Consider the following 23,998-nt stretch of genomic DNA (forward strand, 5'->3'; position numbering starts at 1 on the left):
TTTTTTACTTTCAAATATTTGGTTTATTATTACCTGGCAATATTATTGGTAATGCTTAGGAGAATCATTAACCATCATTAAATAAAATGTGATAGAATGAATAAACTATTGTTGGAATCTATGAACATTTTAAATATGTGACTATAAAGTTGTAATAATTTTTAAAAAATTTTTATTTTATTTATTTTAGGAGAGGAAGTGAGAGATAAAGGGAGGGGGCATTGATCTGTTCTTGTATATGCCCTGACCAAGGATCGAACCAGCAACCTCTATGCTTTGGGACAATGCTTCAACCAACTGAGCTATCTGGCCAAGGCAGTTGTAATAATTTTAAACACTGTAACAAATCCTCTTTGTAGGTCATTGCCATGGACTGAACATATGTATCCCCCCAAATTCATATGTTGGAATTCTATCCCCAATGTAATGGTATTAGAAGGTGGGTTCCTGGGGAGGTAATTAGGTCAATAGATTGGAGACCTCGTGAATGGAACTTTTGCCCTCATAAAATGGATTGCAAAGAGCCCACTGACCCTCTTTCCTTTACATTAGGTGAGAATATTTCCAGAAGTCAGCAGTCTGTAATCCAGAAGAACCCAGAAGTGTCACCTCATTAGAACTGAAACATGCTGGCACCTTACTCTCACATTTCCAGTCTCCAGAACTGTGAGAAATAACTTTCTGTTGTTTATAAGGCACCCAGTTTATACTACTTTTTCATAGCAGCCAACCTGAATAAGGCAACCATATATGCTAGTTCTTGCTCTGCGACACATGAATGAATCATGCTGTGACAGAAACTGAAGTGAGAAGCCACTGAAGGCACTATATTCAGTGTCTGTCCTGGAATTCAGACTATCTGTCCTGGGGACTTATTAACGCGCATGTGAAACAGATGCTTGCTGGGAATTGCAGACATCTCAAAGGGTGTGGGGAGAGGACTAATTTATATATTTGGGAAATACCAATTCCATAGCGTACTATTAAGGACCCTGATGTCACTTTTCAAAACTTTGGATTCTGAATGTTGCTTCACTGATGTCTCAGAGACGCTGGAGACTCAGCCCTTGATGTGTGCTGAAGATTTCCTTGGGATCCACGATACTGAGGTCACTTTTGTATTTCAGGACTTGAAGTGATGTGTTTTAAGTTTTTGAATCAATGTTGACCTCCTTATCCTAATCAGTGTGAATTTTTTATTTGAAAAAACATTTTTTAATTGAGCACAGAATCTTATGGTAGACCTCTTTCCTGATTGCCAGTGTCCAGTCATGTGGTATGGTCACACTTAGTTTCAGAGCCACTGGAGGCCTGGCTCTATGCTTGGGCAAACATTCCTCACAAAGCCCCAGCCATGCTCTTAAGGGACTCCTTATCTCCTGATTAATCTGAAATCACTTCTTAAAATCCTCATTTTGTTCCACTAATGTGGAACTGAACTATGTTTGCTATGAATGAGAAAGTCACTTGTTTCTGGTGATACCTTAGGGAAAAACAATGAAAGTCATATGTTAAAATATATAATTAATGAATATTGTTTTCTTTCTAATGCCCAAGAACTTTATTTTAAATGCAATTTTGTTGAAAATTTTTGTTGTGTATTTTCTATTACACTATATGAAAACAATTATATGGGAGGTACCCCACACCATACACTCCAAACAAATATCTAGTACCATTTATATTCTATATTTAAGATGACCCAAAATGTGCTCTCTGAATTTAGTGATGGTCCATCCATATGTTTTCTAGTGATGGAGAAACAAAGAAAAAAAGCTGGTCTTATCAACCAGTCCCCTTAAAAACATATATCTAAAAATAATTTTTAATAATTTATTTTCCTAGTAAGTCAAACATCTATCTGAATAACTGCTGAGCAGCCCTAGTAAAACAATATGGCCACCCTGAACTGATAAAATCCTAACATAAAGAAAATATATTTTAGGACATCTGTACAACCCTATTGAATATACAGTTGTTATAATTTGGATTTTCTGAAGTACAAAAACCACGAGGTTCCCCTAGCCAATAATGGCTTCAAGGACTTACTGGTTTTTCAGATGTCAGATATTGGGGACATTTAAGGATCTGCTAATCTGTAAGAAATTATATCATTGCTTATGTTATAATCTACAGATACTCCTTCTCAAACAGGGACCTTTTTCTGATAGCTCTGGACTACACTAATATCTAGGAGTAGGATGGAGTAACAGGAGAAAGAGGCTCCCGTTCAGAGCCCAAGCTGTGCAGGCATTTGGAGAAGTATCTCAGGTCACCAGCCATTGAGGATAAGCACCCTCAATCTGGACTGCTGCTACAAAATTCCTGCAAAAATACCTTATACCTCTGTGCTAACCACAACACCCATTCACCCTTTCATTGTAGTATTTGTACATGCAGTCATTATTATGTTTTTTCTCCACACTGGACTGTGAGCCCCTGGAGCAATTCTGACCACAACCACTCCAATGGCACTTTTTGAAAGGGCTCACGGGGCGGAGCAATCCTTCATTGCCTTGAGAATTTACTAGTTATCATTTTGCATTCAAAATCCCATTAGTGCTTGTTTCAAGATTTTGGCCATATAGCTAGTGGTGAAATTCAAAAATCCATACCCTCTACAAGATTTATTAATTGCCCACAGCCTGATATTAAATCAGTGTTTTCATGATTATGCAAGGAAAAAATAAAGTGGCAGACATAGTTATAATTATTCTGGAATTCTACTTTTTGAGTAGGGTAGGTTTAATAATGTTTCAGTTCTTTTGAAGTGCTAAAATTTCTTATTCTGCAAGGCTTGTCCTTACTGTAGCAGGATTAACCTTTTTCAAGAAAGCAGTCTAACAAATGTTTGTAGTGTGCTTCGCTTATAAAAAAATAAAGACAGGGAAGTGTTATAGAAAAGTTTGTGCATTAAAAAATATTTTAATTAACAAACTCTGGGGGCACTTAAAGCAATATAATGGACAAATGCCAATTCTACTGAAGTGCATTATGAGAGCATCCTCAAGGTTCCTATCTTGGACTATAGATGAAACTCTTATGAACTTTTTTTCCAATGCTCCAGGAAACGCTAGCAGCCTTGGGTAGACTTATCATAAAGACTGACCCAGTTATAGGAAAATGCCTTTGTAGGTTTTAGAATGTGTCTTGTTTCTAATGCAAACCATAGCTTACTGATAGATGAGTGCAAAGAAACACATACATTTATATGCAGGAAGTCCCCAAGTATTCAGAATATCTACTTTGCCTTGATGTTTTTCTTTGGAGCTTCAAATACTAAGATTGAAACCAGTTGGAAAAACCGCGCTTCAAATATTCTTCTCAATTTACTCCTGTGGCAATTTAGTCAAACAACCTGCTTGGAACTCATCATCTATTTGCAGAACTTAGGTGAGGGAAAAAACCTGCCATATATAATTCACTGAACAGGTTTTGGCTCCCATTCCATCAATCTAAAATAGTGGCTGCCCTGCGTCTAGCAGTACATGTGATCAAGCAATTTAGCACAAAAAAGGAAGGCCCTGCAACTTGGCATCCCCGTGGAAATTAATCTTTGAGAAAACCAAATGGGTCCAACATTTGCCAGAGTTTAATAGCAAAGCTGTCACATTTTACACAAATGAGCTTTGGGTCCGTTCACAAATGGAAAGAGGAGACCAGGAAGAGTGGAGTGGAGGAGGCGGTGCTGCTGAGTGGACTGTTTTCAAAGTGGCTTCAGTTTTAGGGGAGGGGCTGGGATGCTCCGCGAGGCAGGAGAGACGAAGCAGTTAAAAATTGTTACTAGCAAGGGGCCGGAACCTCAGGGTGTAGGTATATAAGACTGCACTTCCAGCTCATTGCTGCGGCTGCTGCCCGGAGATCTGCGACCAGGGCGCAAGGATTCAGCTCCTCTATCGCCAGAGGCCCGGGAGACGATCAAAGTGGGCGGGTGGGGTCTATGCCGGGGATTCTGCTGCATACCTGGGACGGACACGGGCCCCCCTAACTTCTGTTTCCTCTCTCTGAACGCGTGCCGCAGGGTCGTGCGCTCTAGCCCAGTACACCCGCGCGCGGCACCAGCGCGCTTGGCAATGCGTGCGGGGGACCGGGCGGCTGGGTTCGGGCGGCGGGAGTAGGGCCCGCGGGGAGGCAGGGAGGCTCGGGGTCAGAGTCCCGGCTACTCGGCGGACAGAGGGCGCCTTCGCTACGCGCAACACCTGCTGCTGCTGCTGCTGCTCCGCGATGAGCCGCGTAGTCTCGCTGCTGCTGGGCGCCGCTCTACTCTGCGGCCACGGAGTCTTCTGTCGTCGGGTGGTCAGCGGTGAGTCTGGGGACCGCCCTCTGCCTAGCGGACGAGCAGGGAGAGGGACCACTGGCCGCCCTGGGCTGTAGGCTGTCCCCGGGGTTGGAAACCTGTGTAGGGTAGGGGACTGGGAGGAAGCGTGGTAAACAGACGGTGCTCTGCGTTCTCCTACGCCTCCCGAAACACGTACAGAGTTTAAAATTTTCCTAAGTGCCTGGTTCAGTAGCTGCGAGACTAGCTGTCCTTCATCGGGAGCAGCGCAGCGTTTTCCCGGAGTAATTTATTTCCTCTTTCTTTGTAAGAAAGCTGTAGGGCAGGGCTGGGCACCTGAGACAGGGTGGGGTACGGCAGAAACAGAGGGAGCCCAGGGACATAAGAGCTGCTGCAGGAATGCCACCCCCTGTTGGCCAGGCTCCACTTCAGTCCCCACGCCATGTTCACTGGGAGGATTTCTAAGACCAGATATGTTCGCTGAGTGTCGCTCACCGACCCTGGGCGCGCAGCCTTTGTTCTCGGGAGGGCAGACAAAGAATACGGGGTCGTGGTGCGTGTACGCCTTTCCTTTGCACACCTCGTTCCATGTTGGGGACTTCTCAGAAAATGAAGTCGATTAGAGTTTGGCTGATATGTACGTGGTGACGGCTGTAGGTTCGTGCACACAGTAGGCTCAGGATGAGGTCGGTGGAGTGAGTTGCAAGGGGAAAGGACCAGAATTGGCAAGCTTCCCAGCGTTCGCTTCGATTTTAATTTTTCTTCGACTTTCACTCTCCTATTGTTGAGCAACTTACATTTGATTCACCCTTTCTTACTCTGAGGAGGAGAGATCTCTTACAAAACGTGAAGATTCTCAAAAGCTTAGGATGCATGAGTAGGGTCTTACTGAAAATTAAGCAAAAAGAGCTTCTTTTATTGAAATCTCTTGTGATGCTAATTAAAATGTTGCTATGAATATTTTTTTAATGTAAATGGTCGTGTGTTTTAAGTGAGGGAAGGTTTTAATGTAAAAAGCACAAATTCCCTTTCACATTCTGTGCATCTTATAACAGGTGTCACTAGAGGTATAGATGACATGGCAGCAACTTAATCAGTAATGAAGCCAGACCTTTAGAAACTGGCATATTAGTTTAATTGTTACTGATCTTCTCCTCAGCAATAAGTGATGCTCTACACCTTCAGAATAGAATTCTTAAATATCTAGTTATCATTCACTCTATACTCACTTTTTGGCACTCTGCAAGCACTGGAGTTAAATATATTGTGAAATGTCATTTGGAAATGCATGCTGCTTACTTTTTTTGGAAGACAATCAGGCTATTAATATTTATAAAATGAAAACTTCATAGTATCAACTTAAAGGATGTTATACAAGCCATACCATTAACTCCTTTCCCCCATAATTTAACTTTGAGGAAAGAGTTTACTATTTGGACTCATCTGAATGTGTGAATTACATATCTGACTGTCTTTATCAGAATTATTCTGGCAAATGAATGAACAGCAAAGACCAGGCTTTGAGCATAAAGTGTTTTTAAAAACATAAAAACATTTCTTTGAATTAAACAGTATTCTTTTGGTATGTTCTTGTTTGTATGCTTTAAACTTTGCAAGGGAGGAAAAAAGATATATGAAAATAGAATTCAAAAATTGTTAGTGAAAGTTAAATTCTTCTTTTTTATATTACATAAATTGTTGCAAACCTTTTGCTGTGTTTTCCTCCTATTTATAGACATCTTATAGGTGACATCTGGATAATTTCTAATTAACTGAATATGATCTATTTGATTTAGCATAAATAACAACGTTTACTTGATATTGAAACAATTAAGTTTTTCTTATGAATAATATAATTGTCTTTGGCCATAAAAGTTTTCATTGACATTTAAGCATTATAAATGGATTTGAAATTTCATTCTTTGCAGACTAGCTTTTTAAAATATGTATTTTAACCTAATGGCATGAGTACAAAGCAGTTTAAATCTGGACATTTTGGAAGTAGTAGGCCTAATATCTGCCTGGTGAATGTTAAGTTTGATCGGTGCATCAACTTTGTCATGCCACTGGGGACCACTTACCAAAATTCTCAAGTGTCTGTTGACTGCAACAAGTTCTTTAGGACCATTATTAGCAACATACTTGTGTGGAATATACTTTTTATTTATTAAATATCAATACAACTGTTAATAATTTCTAGGTAGTATACCAAAATTATCACTCTAAAAAAATGACAGGAACTCTTAAATAATCCTTTATAGGAATTCTTATCTTAGTACTTTAAAATATACAAATAGAATACTTTCCAATTCTTTAAAGTACAGCATCTTCTTAAAACCTGAGAGCATTATTTATAAAAGAAGTGAACATATTTTAAAAAGAAATAGCATTTCGGACAACATCATCATAATCCTCCCTGTAAGAGTTGATAGCATCTAGCAGCAGTAGAAAAGTGTTTTTACAGGTTAATGGTCAAGCTTATTTTGATGCATGAATAAACAATACAAATATATAACCATGAGGATAACAATGTGAGTGTTTAGTGCATTTATAATTCTAATTTGGAAATTATTTTTAGGGCCTTAGACCTGTCCTGATTTGTTGCTGAACACAGATGTGAGTGAGTACTTGTGGGGGATGTAGTCATTTGATTAGGGCAAGTGACAGGTAGGTAATGAAATCTTTAGGACAAAGGCAAACAGATTTTACTTATGGGGATATAGATACATGTGAAAAATAAGAGTTCAAAATTCAGGCTTGTAAGATGGGAAATGTGTTAGAAGAGCACGTGGATATTTTTAAACATTTAAAATATGTTGAAGTAATGTTTCTTTTTTTTTTTTTACTCTCTCTCTCTTTAGTGCCCACAGCAGTGACTCCTCAGCCTGTTAGTGCTGCAAAGTGGCATTAAGTGTGTTCCACGGCACCTCCACATTTCTGCAGAACATTTCAATGCATATTAACTTGAACTTATTAAAATTGGCAAACATTTTGCTTAGCAGACTGGTTGATTTAGAGACCTATCTTTTAATCATACAGATGCCGCAGAATATTGCAAAATTAAGGTGGCATTCAGTAGGCTATAGATTAATATCATAGCAAAGGAGATACAAAAAACTGTTATCCCATGACATCATCAAAAGCATAAAGTGATGACGGTGCAGTTTTCAAAGAGGCAATTACTTTAGGTATCTCTTGGGCAAAAAAGGAACAAATTAATCTTATTACTAGTCATTTAATAAACTACACATTTGTCATAGCCATTAATCCCTAACAGCTGTTTTTCAGCATTTTATGGTTTTGTTTTTATAACTCTTTTTCCTGGAGATGGCATATCTATTCCATTAACATTAGAAAAGAGACAGTGTTATTTAATAAAGGGGTCCATGCAGATATTCATCTGTTGTTCTCACTAGCAATTTTTACTCTTTGCAACTGTCTTTTGTGCTAGGCACTTCACAGTCAGGTGGATGGAAGTGCACACTGCCAGGAGACACTGTTACTTTCACTGTTCCAGAATATTACTGGTGATAGAAAATGGCCTGACAACTTGATTAATGTTATCCTCTTTGTAATGGGTGGGGGAGGATCAGTTTGGGTCTTGTTTGTTTTATTTGGAAAATAAAAGGGCTCGATAAAACAGTCATTAAGGACATATACGTTCTGAAAATATACGGTCAATGTTCCAATATTAATCCTGTGGCTAAATGTTCAGTAATAGAAAATCCACCATCATCTTAAGAAACACGCTGAAGGCACAACTCCTTGTATGTATTAGCCACCCAGGACTCAATAACGGATCAATGCTCATAATTATAACAGAAAAAACATGAATAATGTGCATATTCATCAATCTTTTATTTATGAGATCTTTCACTTAGAAAAAAAGTGTTATATTTGAGACATATCTGGGGGCTGCATGGAACTCTAGGTAAACATATGAACTGTCCAGCCTGACTGTGTGGTTCTAAACCTTGATTTTACCACTTATTCACTGAATGGATTTGGGGAAATTACTTAACTTCCTTTGTTCTCCTTTGTTTTAAAAATGGGATGAGAGCACCACAGCATAGAGTTGGTGGAAGGAGAAAGGGGTTGGACACAGTTGTGCAAGTTGTGTAATGCACAGGAGTGCATTCTGGGACATTGCCAGAGGAGAGTCAGAGGGGCAAGCCCTGTGCCTGAAGCTAACGCCCCCTAGAGGGAAACACTTTTTTCTTCCTGAACAGCCTCTATCACCAGGAGAGATTTTTTTCCTAATTTACCCAAAGGTGTGGATTGTGCTAGCAATGAGGCCGTGCATGCTAATCTATTGATCAGTGTCAGTCTTTCTACTATTATCGTTATTTCTTTCGAACTCATAACTATTTTCACTATTTAGGTAAGAAAACTGAGGCCAGGCAAGTTTAGTAATTCCCAATGTTTTCACAGTTCAAGTATTGCTCTGGGATTCCAGTCCAGTTCTGACTGATTGAATGCTTGAAATCTTCCTTGGTTTACCATTTGTTATTTAGATATTGATTTTAAATATTAAGATTTTTTAAAAATGAATCTCATTTTCTTGTCAAGAGGCATGTTGTGTTTCCTAGCTGGAGAGGTAGGGCTTGCAGCTGCCACCACCATTCATAAAATGACCCAAGACTATAATTTTGGTTTTGTTTACCTATGTAGGAAAATGGATTTCAGCACAACCTTAATAGTGCTCTGTGCAGTTCACTCTATTATAAAATCTCTGTGGCAAAAATAAATTTTATTATAACAAAACTTTTTTTAATAAAGGGAAATTCTTAAGAAGTTGGTATAATATCAATCAAACATGGAAAGCAGAACACAAGTTCAGTGGTTTTCCCTTTCTTTCTAGTTCAAGAGTGTTGACATTGCCATCAGAGGTCATATTACCTGTGTATTGTGGTATCTGTATACTTAGTGTGATTTTGAGGAGGTAAGAAAGAATTGTGAGAAACAGATTATTTTCTGGGATGCTGATAAAATATTTAAAGGCCAGTCAATCTGGTTTGGGTTTGTCATGTGGATCCTCCTTTGTACAACGTTTTCTTTGCAACCAAAGGTAGGTCATAAGTAAAAAATAGGAATTCATAGAAGGCCTCCTGCATTTATTGAATAATGTGATATAAATTCAGTATGTATTTAATAGTGATAATACATGATTACATTGTGAGGTATAAAGAAAATATTATTACTTTCCTAACAAACTGAGGTCTTACTTGTCAGAAAGTTAATACATGTAAGCAAAATAGAACCAAATCCTAGATCCTTTCTATTCAGGAAAAAACCCCAAACAAAGTAAACTGCAGCGCACTTAAGAGTTTGCCTCTCTTTTACGTTATCGCCAAACGCATTTAAAATTCTGCCAATATTTAACTCTAAAAGAATTTTAATGACTAAGAAAGAAGACAAAATCAATTTTTCATGGAAATAGTAGCATAATCTCTGATATAGGTTGGCAATGTTTATTTTAATAGTCGACATTAAGAATTGTCTCTAAATAAAAGTTCATGGGTTCGTGTGTGTGTGTGTGTGTGTGTGTGTGTGTGTGTGTGTGTGAAACCAATGCGTGTAGACTCCTGGGTAGAAAGTCTTTTATCTCTCTCATAAATAAGTCACCAATCAAATAATATTTCTCACTACAGATGCTAAGTACCATTTAGTGAATTACTATTAGACAGTTTTGAAGTAGCCTTCATGCAGTAAAAACTATTATACAGTTATCTGAATATGTTATGGGCAGTGGAATAGTGGATGGAAGATTAGATGTGGTAGATGGAAGACTAGAATTTCTGTCTTTCAAAACAGTGGATGGAGAAATTTATCTAAATATAACGTTTAAAAGGAAGAGGAGAGGCCATCCTTTCTGTGATCTCACAGAATGAGACAAGAAGGGAGGTGACCATAAGGGCTCTTTGAGGACATTAGCCTTTACAGAAGTGGGAAAGTTGCTTCCAGAAGATCCATATTAATGGGACTTTTCTGAAAATCAAGGCGACATTTGTTTCCCAGATGTTGCAGTTCTACTGCGAGTCCAGCCAAGTGTGATCAGCTGAAATGACAGCGAGCAATTCAATAGCTTGATTTTTTGCTGGTTTTGCTACAACTGGGACTAAATTTGCCCAATAAGGTGGAAATCGGTAGTGAAGTACAGTTGGATGTAAGGAAATTCACAGTGTCAGCTTTAGCTAACTGTGATATCTATATATCTAATCTATATATCTATATTTATATCTGTGTGTATTATATATATACATATATATATATAAAACTGCAATGTTTCCATAATTTCTTAAAAACTATCTTGTTAGATCTGAAGTGCTAGTGACTCTACAGTTCAAAATCTGTGGATGCATCTGATATTTAATCAATACACTTTGGAGTTAATGTCTATCTGTAGTTGGCAATTGGCCAATGTCCTGATCCTCTGAGAATCCTTCCATGAGGCAGCCCCTGCGGTCTCCATTCTCTCACCCACGACCCTGGGACACTCCCTCCCCCACAGCCATGGCAACTGGCAAGGCTGGCTATCATCCAGGACCCATGCAATAGTAGTTGTTAATTATTTTAAGTATAATACAACCCCTGTCTATGGATTTTCTCTTATTATTGCTAATTCTCTACAAACTAACATTTACTACTCTGCTAATAACTAATGGGTGGTGTTAGGAATTTCCTCATGACACTTGAAGCTCTCTCATGCATTTAATTAAAAATGCTATTATAATTTTATAAACAAGTTGATCATTTTTGTGTCCTCACATAAGTAATAAGTCAGTGTAGCATTTATTTTATAATGTATGAAAGGTAATGAGCAGAGACTTTTAGAAAATAAATCATACCTATGTATCCTCTGAATGTGTGCTGGCCTAGTTACATAAATCATTTTTATTTATTAAAACTTTTGGTTAATTTTTTTTTTAATTTGGCTTTTTGACATCTTGCAAAAACAATCTTCTTGGACAAGTGTAATATTTTGAAAGTGCTGGAATCAATCCAAGTCTGAGATGCCTTAGAATGAAAAACTAAACAGATTGAAACCTCAGGGGAATGCATTTAGATATTTTGAAACTTAGAAATATGTAAAGGATGTCGAAGATGAAAATGGAAACAGCTTGATTTAAAAATAGAGGCATGTCCTGACCAGGCAGTGGAGCAGTGGATAGAGTGTTAGACTGGGATGCGGAGGACCCAGATTCGAGACCCCCGAGGTCACCAGCTTGAGCGTAGGCTCATCTGGTTTGAGCAAAGCTCACCAGGTTGGACCCAAGGTTACTGGCTTGAGCAAGGGGTCACTTGGTCTGCTGTAGCCCCAAAGTCAAGGCACACATGAGAAAGCAATCAATGAACAACTAAAGTGCCACAATAAAAACTGATGATTGGTGCTTCTCATCTCTCTCTATTTCTGTCTGTCTGTTTCTATCTCTCTCTCTGACTCTCTCTGTCTCTGTAAAAATAATAAAATAAAATAAAAATAGAGGCATGAAAATCACTAGGCTTGATGTCATTGTTAGAATATAACCAGAAACAACACTTTAAAATAGTGAAGTCATCACAAAACCTAATAATAAACTAAAAGACATTTAAAAAATAATAATTATATTAGAATCAACCATTGGGACTTCCATCATCATCTCTCAAAGAATGTTTCAGATTAATTTGTCCATTTGAAACCTCTTTAATTCCAGTTTCCTGTGGGCATTCCAACTAGCCTGTTATTTTTCATTAACAATTAGTTGGGAGCAGTCTGTTAATTTGTTCATATTATTCTATGAGTTGTTCCTGGGTCCAGATCACAGTTAATGAGACAAAGGACAACTGGCTTTCTTAACTTGCATTGCTGGAACTGCCATTTTATTAGTTGGTTGTTCTCAGCTTGTGTCAAGTTATTGAATGCTTATCACTCAAAGACTGTTGTGAAGTTAATGGCGGTCTGCTGATTTCTGCTCCTTCCTGTCTCTGAGTGTCATCATAGGCCATTAATTGCTGATTCTAGGGGAGAATGGATATGATACCATCACTAGCTCAGTGTGATATACTGTACTATAATTAAAAATGCAAAGCTTAAACACTTTATTTTTCAGCCAGTGTTTAGGTATAGTAAAGACCCCTGTCCTCCACTACTGAAAACTTTTCTTGATTGGCTACAAAATTAAATACATAGTGGAAAAAGCCCACAGTCTCAATAAGAATAATGTTGATGCAGATGAATCGTAAGAAAGCAGTATAGCTGTGCCTTAATTTCTTAGCATAAAGTAATTTAACGTAAAACAGTAAGATTATTTTCTAACGAGGAACCTAAGCTGAAATCAGATAAAGACTAGAAGAGCAGTGAAGGTCATAGACAGTAGGTTGGAATAAAAAGGAACAGTGATAGAGAAGGATTTGTAGCAACTTTTAAAGTTGACAACCAGAGATCAGAGGAGGACCAAAGAAAATAATGAGAAAAAATAAATAAAAGAGCATGACCACTGGGGAGAGTTTCCACAAACTTGGCCTCCATGTTTGGTGGTCCAAGGAGGAGGGTGTAAACAGTGGAAATTCCATTGCTGGAGAGTTAGCTAAATCCTATACACAGTGGCTTCATTATGACCCGATAGAATCATGCTGATTTGTGTTACATCACTCAGTCATCAGGAAAATTTATTCTGCTTAATATCTAGGTGTATGTGAAATTCAATTTTGAGAGTTTTTAAAATCAGACTTTTTTGTTTTGTTGCTTGTGTATTTAAGTTTTCATATGTTTTATGTGTCTGTTTTAGGCCAAAAAGTGTGTTTCACTGACTACAAGCACCCCTGCTACAAAATGGCCTATTTCCATGAACTGTCCAGCCGTGTGAGCTTTCAGGAGGCTCGCCTGGCTTGTGAGAGTGAGGGGGGAGCTCTTCTCAGCCTGGAGAATGAAGTGGAGCAAAAGTTAATAGAAAGCATGTTGCAAAACCTAACCAAGCCAGGCACAGGAATTTCTGATGGTGATTTCTGGATCGGCCTTTGGAGAAATGGAGAGGGGCAAGCCTCTGGTGCCTGCCCAGATCTCTACCAGTGGTCCGATGGGAGCAGTTCCCATTACCGGTGAGTCGGGTCCTGAGGTATCTGAACAGCATGCCAGAATTGAGTGGGCGAAGTCGCTCACAAGTGTTCTGCTGCTCTATACAGAGTGGGTTTACAGTTGTAAATTTGCAAAACACAGAGTTTATTCTTGTATTATTATTGATTAATCATTGTATTATTTTCCATACAATCACCTGTCAATCCACTTTTGCCCCACCCTGTATTTGCAGAAACTGGTACACTGACGAACCTTCCTGTGGAAGTGAAAAGTGTGTGGTGATGTATCATCAACCGACGGCCAATCCTGGCCTAGGGGGTCCCTACCTTTACCAGTGGAATGACGACAGGTGCAACATGAAGCACAATTACATCTGCAAGTATGAGCCAGGTAGGATGTCTGATGCATTGTTACAGCAGAATTTGTGCATCTCTGCTTATATTTTTATCTTTAAACTTTGCTTTCTTTGGTTCTTTTTTATGATCTGCTATAAAACATGGAATTACTTTACAACTTGTCATATCATTCAGTGTACTGACTGTGTGCTACAGAACAAGGGCCCAATGGGTTAAATGGGATTAGAGTAACTAGAAGCTATAGAAACCAGAGAAACTAGAAATAGAAACTACAGTCCCTAGAAATAGAACTTGGGAGTAACTAGGAACATCTGGAGAGGTATTTTTAAGAGAAAATATTCATTTCTATTATTAAGGTCAAATTGTGCTTTTGTAAGTAGATTTAATGAAAAATAAACATCTATTTAAAAATATGTAATACAGTGTGTGTGGGAAGGAGGTATGTCACCAAAGCACTTATAGAGTTATACATTTGAGCAACTGTTCTTTAGGTGATTATCTGGGAAATTTAAGAGATCAAAAGAACCTTTTGGAACGTTAGCTCATTATTTCATGGCATGATACTTGGAACATGCTCCTTAGTGAATGTTGAACTGGTCATAACTTGTTGGACCATCCACAGTGAAAAACGTGGGGGCATATACCATGTTCTTGCTATGACTCTCATTCTTTGAAATATAATTTCTTAATCAGTTATCGCTTAAAGTCTCCAATTTTTGCCATATGCAGCAAATAAAAGGATTGCATTGACTTGAGCTACACCAGTGTGGTTTCCTGTGGAAAGAGTAAGTTTGAATTATTTTGAATCAGACAGCTCAATTGAATTGATATTTGACCCAGAGAGAAACTAAGCAAAACTGTGTAAACTCATTTTTTGAAATCATTTAAGAATGTTAAGATAGATACTTAGGCTTTGAGATTTTTCTTTTTCTGTTTGTCTCTTCAGTGTTTGGAAGTGTTATTTTAACTCTTCTGTCTGCTTGACCTCATGTGGTCATGGAAGGCAATTATAATCAAGTACTGCTATTTCCATTATTCTTTTAAAATTAACATGATTCTTTTTTTCTCATAAGACTGTAAACCACAAGAGATTATTTGGATTAGATTTATTCTTCTGTCCTGTTTATCTTGCTCTTGAGTATATTAGCCAAGATTCTGTCTCTGGTGAAATTATTCTCTAGCAACCCCCAGGTTGCTAAATCCATCATTACTCTCCCAGACACCTTTACAAAGCAAACTCTGTTATGCTCTTCTGTTCTTTGTCTTTATTCTTTTCCTAGAAAAATATAAATTTGAAATTCTCTGAGAGTTTAATTTGTAACTATATGTACTCAAAACTATTGAATGAAATAGTATATTATATAACCTTAATACAATATTGTCTTCTTCTCTGAACTTTTATATGAACAATTTGACCCTAAGCATGTCTAATCATATCCAAAGTGGTAAAAAATTAACCTAGCTAAACAGAAACTGAATAATTTACTTCTGAGGTTACTCACTTTCTTCACCACTGTTTTTGTTACTGTCCTGTGAGTTGTATGTATTCTTTGGCTCTACCAATGTTACCCAAATATTTTTATAGTGATACATCTGAATTTAATTTTTGCATTTATTAAAATTATATAATAAGCCCTGGCTGGGTAGCCCAGTTGGTTAAAACATTGTTCTGATATACCAAGGTTGTGCATTTGATCCCTAGTCAAGGTACTATAGAAGAATCAACCAATGAATGCATAAACAAATGGAATAACAAATTGCTGTTTTATTCTCTCTTCCTTCCTCTCTCTATAAAATCAATAAATTTTTAAAAATTAAAATTGCATTATTATTCCTGTTCTTAACATTAAAAATGGCATGTATGGGATTATGTTTCTAAAATGTTACTTTATCAGCAACTGCAATAACTTAAAGTTTATTAAAATTACTTTTAAAATAACCAGTTTAGTGTTGATAAATTACACAATATCTGTTTTATTTGTTCCACAAATACCAGTTGATCATAAGCATAGAGTGTCTAACTTCTGCAGAAGAAGGAGGGTGGGATAAGATTGTACCTGAAACCTAGAGGAGGCTATTAAAATGTTGGGGTGAAATATGTCTACAAGAAGAATAAACACTATTGTAGGATAGTATATGATTAAACTTTCTATGAGTAGAGACTGTGTGGTCAAATGAGAGTAGTAAACATTACATTAAAAGGATTTACTATTCTGAAACGAATGTAAGATGCTGCATTTGTGCTTTCTTTCCCATCATATGACAAAAATAAATAGAAAATTATTTTGGAGGGGGACAAATGAAAACAAATGTACAAAGTATTTTCTTACTAATTTAATTTATATTTACTGAACTTAATTTAACAAATAAGACCTAGAAAAAAAAATTGGGTAATAGAGCCATACTTAGTCATGGTAAGATATTTCAGCATTTTTAAGGGCATGGCAATTGAAGAGATCTCATTTCATAAAGCCTGGAAAAGAAACAACTCACAATCTTTAGTTTATTATTCTATCTTAAAGAGGTAGGTTATTAGAAAGCAAATGTAAAGATGGTATTATTTGTATAGGACAGAAATGTGCTTAGAACATTATTATTTGAATCATCAAGTCCAAATGCAATCCATATACAATCTTCTGCTGATTATTATTGTGAACAGAACCCTAAATATTGCACTGATATTAGTACCAAAATTATCTTTGCTTGCCATTGAATTGCAGTTAGTGGCTCACTTTCCTACGGTCATAGGTTCTTGCTTCTCTTTGCCTAGCTTCGTGCCTGCTTTATCATCATTGTCGATAGCAGGCTGTGTTACACAGACACATTGTTATGGGTTGCAAGGATTCACCAGGTGGATGCTTGAGATTGAGATAATTAAATGTCAACTTTCTAGTTAGATAATTTCAGGCCATTTTAAATTCCAAATATAATTCTTACCCATAAATTGTTCAGAAGTCTAAACTCTGCTGTTTATATGGTTTTATAATAAACTTTTATTTACATCTATATTTGTATTTCTCTTGTTTATCATTACATATGGTGTCTGTACTTATTATCTACAGAGATTATTCCAACAGCTCCTGGAGAAAAGACTTATTTTACAAACCAAACAGGAGACACCCATCAAAATGTAGTTGTTACTGAAGCAGGTAATTCATTCCCCTGTCTTTCACTCCTCTATGAAGAACAGAAACTGTACATTTAAATTCTGCTTCTGGTGAACCCCAACTTTTCTTGTTGCTTGGTGAAGTGGTATATTAAATACAGCCCTATGGGAATTTACTTTTGAACTAGATTAGAACAAATGATGATAAGCTAGTTTTTGTATACAAGAACCTCTTTTATTTTCTTCTGACTGGATGTACCTAGTACTCAACTAAGCAATCCCTATTATAATCTGGATCTATAAGGAACTTTCCCAATAACATGTAGGAGTTGCGATACAAGTTGGCACATGCAGTGGCCTACAAACAGTGGAGAGCAGGTAAACATTTAAATATGGACTGGGGTGAGGTGAGTGTAAAATAAAAAGCCTGATTGGTAGACTTTGGAATTTCCTGTGATGCAAGTACTCCCTGGCTGATTTCAAGCTACCAAAGTGACATCACTGAACAGCAGAGTGGGCAGAACGTGTACAATGAGGTCTCTACCCAGCTGCTTCTAACACAACACTGTCTGCAAAAGAAGCAATGAAATCCCAATGCAAAGTGCATGTTATTTAGAAATTGCTCTAGCACAGCCCTATCCAAATTGGACAGAAACATTGATTTAACTTATTTGATGTGTGAGGATTCAGCCAAAGACTCAAGGTCTCACAATCTTTCCACAGATTATCCAAAATCCATGAAAGTGTAAGCAATACTGTCTCTCTCTCTCTCTCTCTCTTTTTTTTTTTACTAATATATATAAGAGATCATGATGGTATTTTAAAAAGGAAAGAAAATATTTCATGAATTTTTTAAATTCTTGAAGCCACGTGCTATCTGCAGGAGGCTCAAGAGTTGGTGAAAAACAGCGAATTATCCTTAAAAGAATGCATCACTGGACCTCAGCTAATCCATTTTCTTGTGTTAACAAAAGAAGGGTAGGCAGTTAAATGTCTAGTTTACTCTAAATTTGGTTCACTTTGGCTAGAATTATTTAGGTTAATAATGATAACAGCTTTTGATTTGCTAGCTAAATTCAAAGTTTTTGATTTATTTTTCCTGTATAGATATAACATTAAAACTTAGTGCTCTTCATTTTTCAGATATCTGACTTAAACCCTTCAAAACATTGATCCTAATTAAATTTATCAGTAAATAATTATATTAGGAATATTTTTCTCCCATGACATTGAATAAAATGTTTAATAAAATAATTTTATGCTGTCTGGGACTTCAGTTTTATATTTTACCAATATCCAACATTATTAGGATTAAAAATGATTCATTTTAGAATTTAATTAAGATCAAGTCTTTATGCTGCTGAAGTCTTGTGTCTTGTGTATGTTATGACTATATCATCAGTTAATATTTACATATTTTGATTTAATCCCAGGGAGCCTTGTGTAGCATCATGGCACTGAACTTATTGGTTAGGATAATTACATGTCCAATAAATCAACAGTTATTTTAACAATGATTACTGTTCTTTAATAATCAGTGCTTAGTCCTCTAAGTAAGAACTAAGAAAGATTAGCGAAGTGAGATAGCTAAGCTTATTAATATGTTATGAAAATTAGCTCTTGTCTGAATAGCAGATTTAATAATACTTTTGGAAATACAGACATTGAATAAGAGCATGGCAACCAGTGCAGTATGATTTTGTTTCTGATATTTAACAAACATGAATATGTTATGTCATTAGACTATTTGGTATTTAGGGAAGAACTTTGCTTAGAATGTATTTATTGATAAATGATTTTATTTTACCTTAAATATTTGGAAACTTTTATGTACCTTTGGTATTAGAATTCTGTCTCAGCTGTCTTTTTACATGAAGACTGTTTGACTTTTGTAGGCATAATTCCCAATCTAATTTATGTTGTTATACCAACAATCCCACTGCTCTTATTGATACTGGTTGCTTTTGGAACCTGCTGTTTCCAGATGCTGCATAAAAGGTATGTCATTCACCTTGAAAATTTTTTAAATTAGCATAAATTATATTTTTGATGTGTCCTTAGAAAGTTCTGATTTTTGTATCTGGAGGTATCAATCCAGTATGTACAATTTGATAAGATAGACTTTTTCACAGGATTCATGCATTATCTCATTTAAACAACAAGCCATAGGAAGTTGGTACCCTTCAGCTTTGGTTCTGCTGTTGAGAAGATGGTGGCTTAGATTGGTTACGCAATTTGTGTTGGGACTCAGAGTAGTGTGTATGCTGCATCTGAAATCTGAATGCTTGTAAGCTTACAACATACATGACTATACTGTGTGCCTTGTTTATTTAGTATAAGCATTGATGTTAAACCTTTCACTCTTTACATCAAGTTGAATGCAAGACTTGATTTTTATAGGTATACTTTGTAGTATCTTTTCAAAATTTCAAATAATAGCCTTCTTTTATATTGCCCTTTTTCCACTTAGACTATCAAATGAAAAACGACACCAGCCAACATGACAATAGTCAATTCACAACAGTGAATCAAAATCATACTTTTTTTTTGTCAGATCAGCAAATATATATTTTTGGTGTGCCAAAGAATTTTACTAATTAGTTTATATGTGCCACGAGATGAAAAAGATGGAAAATAGCTGGACTAGACATTTTTGTCAGTGTTTTCAATAAAAATTGATTAAGAGATTGCCCCTCATCAGTGAAGGATCTGCAAATAAGTCATTTGTCTCTTTTGATGTTAATTCATTTTCTTCTTTCCCTGCAATAAACCTCAAAGAATCTACTAAGTTGAAAAAGTCCCAGAAAAAATTTAAATAAATATAAATTTTAAAATTCACATAAATCTTAAAAAAGATCTAGCCAGTGATTTACTTGTTTCAATAAGATATTTTAAATAATAATGCTTAAAACCTGGCAAATTAATACTATATTTTGTGTCTCCATGGCCTTCCAATTTATATGTGAAACACAGTTAAAATTGATTTTCAATATTTTGTATAGAATAAAGACAATAGTAAATATATAGTTTCTTACTTTAACTCCTTAGACTATGGAGAGATGATTTATCATTATAGAAAGTAATGTAAAGGGAGGATTTGATATGCATCCCCCATAAAACAGCCAGTTATTAAAGAAGAGCTGTGAATAACAAGTCAAATTGAAAAATTACTTGAAAAATATTATGTAGACTTTCTTATTTCTAAGATTAAAAAATGACTAAAATGCCAATAACTGAGTTTTTTCTAATGTTTGTTTTCCTTCTTCCACATTTTTTGTTATTGTTGAGGCTTTTCATTCAGAAGTCTTCCAGGTTTTTCCATCTTGGAAATCATGAAGTTTTCATTGTTTAAAATTCTCAGAGTGAGAAAATAAAACCAAAATAGGGTACCTCTAGATGCCGGAATTAACTATAGTGTTTAATTCATTCGTTCTTAGATCCTCCCCTTTTCCTTTCTTCCAGGAAAGCAAGGAGAAACTTCATCAAAGACTCAACACCGTTATCATCTGAGTGCCTTGCAGAAAGTTTAAATTCCAATCTGGTACACATGATGATTTCTGTCATTCTGTGACATGTTCAAAATAATAACTCTTGTTTCCTTAACTGGTAGTAACTTTTTAAATGCAATACTAATGTTACACAGAAACTACATTAATAACTTAACCATGTTTTCACCACTATAAAAAAGTCATGTTTTTTTGTTTGTTTGTTTGTTTGTTTGTTTTTACAAAGACAGAGAGAGGGCTAGATAGGGACAAATAGACAGGAATGGAGAGAGATGAGAAGCATCAATCATTAGTTTTTCATTGTGACACCTTAGTTGTTCATTGATTGCTTTCTCATATGTGCCTTGACGGAGGGGCTATAGCATACTGAGTAACCCCTTACTCAAGCCAGTGACCTTGGGTCCAAGCTGGTGAGCTTTGCTCAAACCAGATGAGCCTGCACTCAAACTGGCGACCTCGGAGTCTCGAACCTGGGTTCTTCGCATCCCAGTCCAATGCTCTATCCACTGCTCCACCGCCCACACAGGCAAATAGTCATGGTTTTTTCATAAACTTTGCTTGATTTATTTTTATTTGTTAGATGTATTGCTCATGTTTGTTCAGGAAGAGCTTTGTTTTTATCTTCTTTGAAGGAGTTCTGCAAGGTCATGTAGATGGAGAGTGAATGGCATGGGTAGAAGTTATATTTGTGGGAATTGGAAAAGAGGGTGTCGGAATGGTTTTCCGTGGGATGGAGGAAGTACAGAACACAATAGAGAGAAACAAGAAGTGGTTAGTGATGCAGGCGAGGGTTCATTCTCAGGGAACTAGACCAAAAGTAATCTAGTGCTTGATTAGTAGGAGATGACAGGTATACTCAGGAACAGGCTCTTTTTCAGGAGCCTGAGAAGTGGCCATTGCTGGAGAGTTGGAAGACAACATAGCCCGAGGTACATGCTGGAAATATGGCCCAAACTCTACACCTGAGGAGAATGAAGTTCAATGTCAGGTCTAAGGAAACTCAGATACCCGTTAGTTATCAACATCTGATTCTTTATTATTTTCTGATGAATTATACAATTTGCATTGAGACTCAGAGTTATGTGTGATGGGTGGAGGTGAATAAGAAGATCTTTATATTTAGGAGAAAAGCACTATTTTGATGATGTAGCCTTAAATACAGTGTATGTTAATGGAGGACTAGTCAAAAAACAACATTTCAAAAATCATAGAACAAAGACAGTGACTGCTGATTACAATGAGAATGTTGGCATTGTGTCAGACACATTTGTGTGTGTGTGTGTGTGTATGTGTGTGTTTGTCTATGTGTATCTGAACTCTAAACCATGAAGAATCCAGCAGAGAATCATCATCTATTTTATTTATTCTTTCATTATTTCATATGCACTATTTACCTTCTTTACATACTGAAATAATCTAGAATTTTTTGTAGGAATGAAAAAATAAGCTGGTAAGAAAAGAAGGACCCTTTTATAACATGACTCTGGGATCCCCTCAGCTTGGACAAAGACATGCCTAGCTTGATAAGAAGTCTCATACATTGAATTTACTTCTTCTTATGTTTTTCAGTAAAGGAAGAACAAAAACTAGCCCAAACCAGTCCACACTGTGGATTTCAAAAAGCACGAGAAAAGAAAGTGGCATGGAAATATAAAAAATTATTGTCTTGTCTCCAGAAAAGAAACCAGAGTTTTGTAATCTGGATCTATATAAGGAATGGCATCACAACCATAGCTTGGAATGGCTTGAAATCTCAGAGGATCTGCAAGGTGAACTGTAAGCGCCCTCTCGAGGCAAATATTAAAATGAGTTTTCTATGTTTATTTCATTTACAAAATATGCTGTGCTGATAATGGAGTGAGACATGCTTATTTTGCTAAATGATGCACCCAAACTTCAAGTAAATGGAATGGACTGTGCAGATAAACTTGCTGTCAACACATCAGAAGTATGTGTGTTGGAAGCAGTTATTTTCGTTATTTTTACCTTTCATAGGTTGTAATCTAGTTAATGTAATGTAAATTGCATTGAAATTTACAGTGTGCAAAAATATTTTACCCTTACATAAGTGTTTGATAAAAATGGACTGTTCTAATATTTATTTTTATGGTGTTTTGTTTTCAACACATGCTGTTTTGATTAAAGAAACTTATCACTGTGTCAACTGAATTCACACACACATAAATATATTACCATAGAATGTGTAGGAAATCTCTTCAGAAATAAGAAGCTATTTCATTAACTGTGGTGTAAATACACTAAAATATTTTACTTAAAGGCAAGAATTGTCTAATTTCATTTGTGGAAGACATGTGCCTTATAATTATTTTTAGTTTAAAATTCAACAGATTTTTAATAACTTTGTTAATAACTGTATAAATAGTGTACTCAATCCAGAACAAAAAAAAGTGGTATATACAATATAAATCATATGTCTTCACATGTTGCCTAAATAACCACAAGTAGCTCTCTGAAGGTTCTAGAATCAGTTTGGCCCCTCCCTTGACCACAAAGCAGAGGGTTTGTTTGGGGTTTGGGAATGAAACTGGAGGCAGAGAGCTGTATCATTTGTCTAAGGTTTTTTTCTAGCTCGATTTAGCATCTATCAGCTCAATACAAGGGTTTTACAGTTGGGACCAGGTGAGTGGTCACATTGGTGTGGTAGCAAAGCATACTAACATTTTAACAAGGAAAGAAACTATGAGTTAGTGTGGAAAATGGCCAAAGGGCATCAATGATCATGTGTTCACTGTTGAAGTTTTGGCTGGGAGAATAAACTGGGGCCTCTCTGTCTTATCTCCTTGTGTCTCCAATGCTTGTGGCTCCTTCTCCAGAGAGAGTTGTAACTATCTCGTATTCACATGTCCCTGTACTCCTTTTAACCAAATAAAAAGTTCTTGTTTCTGAAGAATGATCATTCATCTCATCTAAATCTTTCAAGTGAACCAAATGCAAGAGAGGTGTGAGTCAATCCATGAAAATGATAACACATTACTGTTTAAAAGTGGTAAGAATAAAAAGGGTGGTTATAAAGCATTTTAAACCTCATCTCTTTTTTTTTTCCCTGCAGTCCTTTCCAGTTAGATAATAGTTTTCATTTCAGCAATACACATCTAGAGCTGGTTGACAAAACTAAAGGGCAAAACAGAAGTTAGTGGCATTGGCATCTTTTCAGCTGCGTAGAGACTGAGGGAATAGGCAGCTGCATGCTAAGCCTAGATCCACCCACATTTAGCAGCCCTCTTTCTTTTCTTGGCTCCCCATCTTTCTGGGCAGAATGGGAGGCCAGCTGCTGGGATCTACCTCTTCCCACCAAGCTCCCACTGTGCCTGTCATCCTATAGTCAGGGCTCATTAGAAGGAGATCAGGCTTTCCCCCACTGTCTTTGCCTCCTCTGATCACAATAGCTGCATGCAAGAGAGGCAAAGCTATGGCGAAGGGCCTTGGTTTTGCCTTTTATCTTGATCCGGGCCTGAATAACACTTCTGGTACTAGTCATTACTAAACTCCTAAGTTAGTAGGAGTGGAACAGTGAACTTCCCTCTTTTTAGAAGATGGCTGTGAGACTGTCTTAAGGGTTTCTTAAAATCTTAACTGACATTTGAAAAATAAAAAGGACTTCATGGTGTGTATATCTGTTGTGGGTGTTTGCATTTTCAGAGTATAGTTCTTAATAGGTGTTTTGAAATGCAGGTAAAT

The 23,998-nt window shown here is 36.6% G+C and overlaps 1 protein-coding gene across 3 annotated transcripts; it reads left to right on the top strand.

Moving 5' to 3' along the window:
* The first annotated feature begins 3,803 nt into the window (after positions 1-3,803).
* Positions 3,804-22,375, top strand: CHODL (chondrolectin). Of its 3 annotated transcripts, XM_066254924.1 has the most exons (7): positions 3,804-4,303; positions 13,045-13,354; positions 13,564-13,721; positions 16,750-16,836; positions 18,689-18,791; positions 20,256-20,334; positions 21,869-21,948. In XM_066254924.1, exons 1-7 carry the CDS (start codon positions 4,225-4,227, stop codon positions 21,869-21,871), a joined length of 819 nt encoding a protein of 272 aa, XP_066111021.1. In that variant the 5' UTR covers positions 3,804-4,224; the 3' UTR covers positions 21,872-21,948. The 3 variants fall into 3 exon arrangements, with proteins under 3 accessions (XP_066111021.1, XP_066111020.1, XP_066111019.1); XM_066254923.1 differs by lacking the exon at positions 20,256-20,334 and having other exon boundaries at positions 21,869-22,085; XM_066254922.1 differs by lacking the exons at positions 16,750-16,836; positions 18,689-18,791; positions 20,256-20,334 and having other exon boundaries at positions 21,869-22,375.
* The last annotated feature ends 1,623 nt before the right edge of the window (positions 22,376-23,998 follow it).

The sequence above is a fragment of the Saccopteryx bilineata genome, chromosome 2 (assembly GCF_036850765.1).
Source record: "Saccopteryx bilineata isolate mSacBil1 chromosome 2, mSacBil1_pri_phased_curated, whole genome shotgun sequence".
Lineage (NCBI taxonomy): Eukaryota > Metazoa > Chordata > Mammalia > Chiroptera > Emballonuridae > Saccopteryx > Saccopteryx bilineata.